The sequence below is a fragment of the Sebastes umbrosus genome, unplaced genomic scaffold, assembly GCF_015220745.1.
Source record: "Sebastes umbrosus isolate fSebUmb1 unplaced genomic scaffold, fSebUmb1.pri scaffold_76_arrow_ctg1, whole genome shotgun sequence".
In the NCBI taxonomy this organism is placed as follows: Eukaryota; Metazoa; Chordata; class Actinopteri; order Perciformes; family Sebastidae; genus Sebastes; species Sebastes umbrosus.
In genome coordinates this window covers 20,001-27,500 of record NW_023618537.1, presented here as the reverse complement: position 1 = coordinate 27,500, position 7,500 = coordinate 20,001, and the positions used below count along the sequence as shown (strand labels likewise).

Here is a 7,500-nt window from a genome sequence, read left to right as displayed (position 1 = left end):
TGTTTACTGTTTTGACTGTGATACTGTTTTCAGGCGCTCCCCGCCTTTCTTTCCTCCACTTCTACCACACACAAACAAACACTTTGCCGACACGCGGGATCCCCGTCCCGTTCGTACGCAGTCGGTGATTTCCGTGGCGCTTCCGCCACCAGAGCACCTCCTCCCTCGTGACGTAACCGCTTCCGTGGTGACGCCGCCTCGGGGTTTCCCTTGCTCCTCCCACACACGCACACACGTAGATACGCCTCCTCACGTTCCCACCTTACTGATCACGCGGGACTTTCACATCCCGTTTGGGCGTGGTCTGTAACGTTCGAGCAACTCCTCCCTCGCGTGACGTAACCGCTTACGTGGTGACGCCACCGAGAGCGTCCTTTGCTCCTCCCACACCACACACACACACATACATATAGACACGCCTCTTTCACACCTCAACACATACACATTTGCATTCACACACACATCTCTCTCTCTCTTACACACATCTCTCTCTCTCACACACACATCTCTCTCTCTCTTACACACACATCTCTCTCTCTCTTACACACACATCTCTCTCTCTCTCACACACATCTCTCTCTCTCTCACACACACATCTCTCTCTCTCTTACACACACATCTCTCTCTCTCTCACACACATCTCTCTCTCTCTCACACACACATCTCTCTCTCTCTCACACACATCTCTCTCTCTCTTACACACACATCTCTCTCTCTCTTACACACACATCTCTCTCTCTCTTACACACACATCTCTCTCTCTCTCACACACATCTCTCTCTCTCTTACACACACATCTCTCTCTCTCTTACACACACATCTCTCTCTCTTACACACACATCTCTCTCTCTCTTACACACACATCTCTCTCTCTCACACACATCTCTCTCTCTCTTACACACACATCTCTCTCTCTCTTACACACACATCTCTCTCTCTCTTACACACACATCTCTCTCTCTCTTACACACACACATCTCTCTCTCTCACACACACATCTCTCTCTCTCTTACACACACATCTCTCTCTCTCTCACACACACATCTCTCTCTCTTACACACACATCTCTCTCTCTCTTACACACACACATCTCTCTCTCTCACACACACATCTCTCTCTCTCTTACACACACATCTCTCTCTCTCTCTCACACACACATCTCTCTCTCTCACACACACATCTCTCTCTCTTACACACACATCTCTCTCTCTCTCACACACACATCTCTCTCTCTTACACACACATCTCTCTCTCTCCCGCACACACATTTTCTTTTGCTTTTGTGTTTTGTTTAATTCTAGTTTAGTGCTTAGAGCTGCATTGTAGGACATCCATTTGTTTATTAAAAGTGTTGTTAATTAGTAATTACTGCTGTGATAAATATTGATTTAGATTAATGTTGTTAGAGTGTTTGTTATTGATTAAGATCACTGTATGTAAATAAATGGTCTTATTTTAAATAGCAGTTGTCTGTGTTTATTGTGCATTCATATTGTAATAACGGCTGGTTATGAGAGTTAGTGCTCGGATTCACCCTTCGCTATTCACCTCCTAAGTGTAAAGTAGTGTTAAAATACTGGCATTTGGAGTGAACAATCCCCTTATGAGACTGGATTAATGTTTTGGTTATTGGTCCCTGGTTCCAGGGTGGTGCCCCGTTCATTATGAATGTTGATTAATAATTCTTATTAATAATAATAATTCTATGAATATTATTTATTAAATTAGCTAATAACCAAACCTGTTCCATTTGTAAATCCCTTACATGTGTATATATCTCCAGAACACCTGGTAAAAGGAGCTCATGGTGAGATTAGTGTTTTTGTGTATTTGTACTCTGAAGATATTTCCGTGTTAAAGATGATGACTGGTCCTCACAGAGATAGAGAGACACACTGCTGCCCTCACACACACCTCCATCCTCTTCCTTCACTTCCTGGAGGCCATCCAGCCTGTTGCCATGGCGACAGCAACCAGGAATAAACGTGTGTGTGTGTGTGTGTGTGTGTGTGTGTGTGTGTGTGTGTGTGTGTGTGTGTGTGTGTGTGTGTGTGTGTGTGTGTGTGTGTGTGTGTGTGTGTATAACCTTACTGTAATCGGTCCAGATATCAGGATGTACTAACGTGTCACATGACCTGTCTCACCTGCATCTCATTAACCTCCTCAGCCTCTTCCCACAGATACCCCCTTAGTTCTCTGTCCACCTGTCTACCTGTATACATGTCCACCTGTCTACATGTCCACCTGTCCACCTGTCTAAATGTCCACCTGTCTACCGGTCCACATGTCTACCTGTCTACATGTCTACCTGTCTACATGTCCACGTCTACCTGTCTACATGTCTACCTGTCCACATGTCTACCTGTCTACATGTCTACCTGTCTACCTGTCTACATGTCCACGTCTACATGTCTACCTGTCCACATGTCCACCTGTCTACCTGTCTACCTGTCTACATGTCCATCTGTCTACCTGTCTACATGTCCATCTGTCTACCTGTCTACATGTCCACCTGTCTACCTGTCCACATGTCTACCTGTCTACATGTCCACCTGTCTACCTGTCTACCTGTCCGCCTGTCTACCTGTCCGCCTGTCTACATGTCCACCTGTCTGCCTGTCTACATGTCCACCTGTCTACATGTCCACCTGTGTACCTGTATACCTGTCTACATGTCCACCTGTCTACATGTCCACCTGTCTACCTGTATACATGTCCACCTGTCTACCTGTCCCCCTGTCTACCTGTCTACCTGTCCCCCTGTCTACCTGTCTACATGTCCACCTGTCTACATGTCCACCTGTCTACCTGTCCACCTGTCCACATGTCCAAATGTCCACCTGTCTACCTGTCTACCTGTCTACATGTCCACATGTCCACCTGTCTACCTATCCACATGTCCACCTGTCTACCTGTCTACATGTCCACGTCTACATGTCTACATGTCCACCTGTCCAACTGTCCACCTGTCTACAAGTCCACCTGTCCACATGTCCACCTCTACATGTCCACCTGTCTACATGTCCACCTGTCTACCTGTCCCCCTGTCTACCTGTTCTACATGTCCCCCTGTCTACCTGTCCACCTGTCTACCTATCCCCCTGTCTACATGTCCACCTGTCTACCTGTCCACATGTCCCCCTGTCTACCTGTCCACCTGTCCCCCTGTCTACCTATCCCCCTGTCTACCTGTCTACATGTCCACCTGTCTACCTGTCCCCCTGTCCAACTGTCTACCTGTCCACTTGCTTGTACACAGGAGATACTTGTACCTGATAAACTTAAGTACATGTACTGATGTCAGAGTGAATTCTTCCTGATTGGAACCATGAGTGAAGACAGAGACGACGTAGAACAGGTAGAACAGGTAGAACATGTAGAACAGGTAGAACAGGTAGTAGAACAGGTAGAATAGGTAGACCACGTAGAACAGGTAGAACAGGTAGACCACGTAGACCACGTAGAACAGGTAGATCAGGTAGACCAGGTGAAACAGGTAGAACACGTAGAACAGGTAGATCAGGTAGACCAGGTGAAACAGGTAGAACACGTAGAACAGGTAGAACAGGTAGTAGAACAGGTAGATCAGGTAGAATAGGTAGAACAGGTAGAACAGGTAGAACAGGTAGTAGTACAGGCAGATCAGGTAGAACAGGTAGAACAGGTAGATCAGGTAGAACAGGTAGATCAGGTAGAACAGGTAGTAGAACAGGTAGATCAGGTAGAATAGGTAGTAGTACAGGCAGATCAGGTAAAATAGGTAGAACAGGTAGTAGAACAGGTAGTAGAACAGGTAGTAGAACAGGTAGAACAGGTAGTAGAACAGGTAGAACAGGTAGAACAGGTAGATCAGGTAGAACAGGTAGAACAGGTAGACCAGGGCATGTTCAGAATAAGGTTTTAATGTTGTTTCCATGGTAACGGGCGGAGAGCATGCAGCGTCCGTCCTCCGTCTCGGACACATTAAACTCTTTTTATAGCAGCAGTTTTATCTTTTTAACGTCTCCGGTCACAGAACACACATTCAGTATGAAGAGCCATGTTTTACATTCAGATGAAACGTTGAGACGCCCTCCGAGGACGTCGGCCCTCTGAGGACGTCGGACCCATGTCCTCAGAGGGCCGACGTCCTCGGAGGGCCGACGTCCTCGGAGGACCGACGTCTGATCTCAAATCAAACCGTGGACATGCAACAGCACACGGACATTAAGAGCACAGACAGACCAGAATATATAAAGTTGTCATCAGTATTGAATACTGACAGATACACCCACCGGTCCACCGGTCCACCGGTTTCAAGACAGTTTACCTACTCCATGATCCATGATCCATGATCCATGATTACAACCATCAGAGCTCTGATAATAATAATAATAATAATAATGATAATAATAATAATGATGATAATAATAATAATGATAATAATAATAATGATAATGATAATAATGATAATGATAATGATAATAATAATAATGATAATGATAATAATAATGATAATAATAATAATGATGATAATGATGATAATAATGATAATAATAATAATAATAATGATAATGATAATGATAATAATAATGATAATGATAATAATAATGATAATAATAATGATAATGATGATGATAATAATAATAATAATAATGATAATGATAATGATAATAATGATAATAATAATAATGATGATAATAATACGCGTGTGTTTGTTTTTGTTTGTGCCGGTGGGTGAGCACTGCTGGCGTCTCCTGACTGCCGCTTCTCCCTCTGTCAGCTGTCTTTCCTCTTGTTTTGTTGCTGTTTCTTCACTGTTCTCCTGAGTTTTGTTGTGTTCCGTCTCGTTCCCACTCTTGTTCTCCGTCTTTTGTTTTTTGTTTTTTGTTTTCCCTCTGCTCCCGTTCGCTGAACTCTCCTCGCCGGTTAGCTGCTAACTCGCTAGCGGAGCTGCCCTGCATGTTTCTCTGTCCCCCTCAACTCCTCTCGGACACTCCACCACTGGAATTACATTAATCATCTGGCTGTTCTCCTCATCATCTGTACCCATCTGTATCGTGAGTACCACCGCCCCCCGCCCTGTCTAACGCTACCCTGTGCTGCCTCTACCGTCCCTCTCACCGCCTGCTAACCGCTAACCCGTCTGCTAAACCATGGAACCATCAACCCTACTCACCCCTCTCCTGTTACTTCTTACACTACCCCCCCTGTTATTCAAAGGACCCCCCTGGTTCCCACAGTTGTTTTGTCCCCCCATTACCTCCTCCCCTCCCCTCCCCTACTCTCGCTGTCAACTCCTCCGCCTCAGGAGAAACTACCGGCTATCCTCCACTGCTCTCTCCTCTGCTCAATCTGCTGGAATCCTCATCTGTAAACGCTACCTTCACCGTGGCCCCAAACACAACCGTCATCTCCAGTCCTCCATTACCCCCACCACCCCGACTTACAACATCCAAACCACTCACCCCCGCCGCACTGTGAACCTGGCCAACCTCAAACCTCTCCAGCGTGCCCCCATCACACCACCTTCCCACTCATCCAACTTTGCCCTCCTCAACACCCGTTCACTTAACAACAAAGCCCCCATCCTCCATGAACTCATCCTGGACAATTCACTGGACTTCCTCCTGCTCACTGAAACCTGGCAACAACCCAATGACTTCTTCTCCCTCAACCAAGCATCCCCCCCCAACTTCGGCTACCTCTGCAAACCCCGCCCCTCCCGGCGTGGAGGGGGCCTCGCAGTCTTATTCAACAAGAACCTCAGGACCACCGAACTCACTTTCCCTACAGTCACATCATTCGAATCCCTCGCCTTCAAAACCTGCTCCACCACAGTCATTCTTATTTACCGCCCACCTAAACCAAATTCCTCCTTCCTCTCCGATCTGTCTGAACTCCTCATCCTAGCATCATCCCTCCCCTTACCCCTACTGCTACTGGGCGACTTCAACATCCACATGGACTCCCCCACCTGTAAACTTGCCTCTGATTTCTCCACTCTACTGGACAACTTCAACCTCACCCAGCACATTACCTTCCCCACACACAATAAAGGCCATATTCTGGATCTCGTCTGCTCTGCCAACGTCCCGGTTCTGAACATCCAACCATCCCCCTTTCCCCTATCTGATCACAAACTCATCCAATTCACAATCCCGTCCCCAACACCCCGTCCCCAACACCCCGTCTGAAACTCCCCAGAGTCATTTCATTCCGTAACACTGAGTCCATCGATCCCCTCCATCTCTCCGATCTGCTATCTGCTGCCCTCCACCTGGACCCACCCCCCACCTCACCTGATGATCTCACCAACCACCTCAACGCCACCCTGTCTGCCTCCCTCAATTCACTGGCCCCCCTGAGAACCAAAACTGTTTCATTCAACACCTCCTCCCCCCGGTTCACACCCCACCTCAGAAAACTCAAACAGACCGGCCGCCAGCTTGAACGCCTCTGGAGAAAATCATCACTCACTGTTCACCTCGAAACCTACAAATCTCACCTCATCACCTACAAAGACGCCATCACTGCTGCCAAATCTGACTACTTCTCCACCATCATCAATGACCCCACCCGTAACCCCCGAACCCTCTTCTCCACTGTCAACACTCTCCTCAGGCCTCATGCCAACCCCCTCTCTGACCCCTCACCCGATCTCTGCAACTCATTCCTTCAGTTCTTCAGCGACAAAATCACCACCATCAACAACTCACTGCTCCCCGTGTCTGACCCAGCAGCAACCACACCGACCCCTATTCTCTCCATCCCTCTGGACCTCCTGACCGTTCACCCCCAGCACCGCCTCTCCCGGTTCGACCCAGTTGACTCGGCAACCATTGCCAAACTCATCAGCACATCCAAACCCACCACCTGCTCCCTGGACCCCCTCCCCACCCCCCTGCTGAAGTCCTGCCTCCCTGTCCTATGCCCCTACCTCACCGACCTCTTCAACTCCTCACTGTCCCATGGAACTGTCCCCTCAGCCTTCAAAACTGCTGCTGTCACCCCCACACTCAAGAAACCTGGTCTGGACCCCTCCTGTCTCAATCACTACCGCCCTATCTCCAACCTCCCCTTCCATTCCAAAACCCTCGAACGCCTCGTCTCCACCCAGCTCCAATCCCACCTGCATTCCAACAACCTGCTTGAACCCCTCCAATCTGGCTTTCGCCCCCTCCACAGCACAGAAACTGCACTCCTCCAAGTCCTCAATAACCTCCTCACCTCTGCTGACACCGGAGCCCTCAACATCCTCATCCTCCTGGACCTGAGTGCAGCCTTCGATACCGTGAGTCATAACATTCTTCTCACCAGACTCCAAGACATCGATATCGAAGGTACTGCCCTCAGCTGGCTCCGGTCCTACCTCACCAACAGATCTCATTTCATCTCCCTTCACAACAACTCCTCTGCCACATCCACAGTCACACAAGGTGTCCCCCAAGGCTCTGTACTCGGTCCACTCCTGTTCATAATCTACTTATTCCCCCTCGGTCAGATCCTACGCCACTTCAA

General features: G+C 48.1%; 1 protein-coding gene across 1 annotated transcript; it reads right to left on the bottom strand.

Annotated features, from left to right (window-relative positions):
• Positions 1-3,193: 3,193 nt before the first annotated feature.
• Positions 3,194-3,916, bottom strand: LOC119484459 (uncharacterized mitochondrial protein ORF4-like). Its single transcript, XM_037763271.1, has one exon. It carries the CDS (start codon positions 3,914-3,916, stop codon positions 3,194-3,196), a length of 723 nt encoding a protein of 240 aa, XP_037619199.1.
• Between the last annotated feature and the right edge of the window lie 3,584 nt (positions 3,917-7,500).

Coding starts and splice junctions, on each gene's coding strand:
- LOC119484459 (XM_037763271.1), bottom strand. CDS start 3,916: ATGGAAACAACATTAAAACCTTATTCTGAACATGCCCTGGTCTACCTG.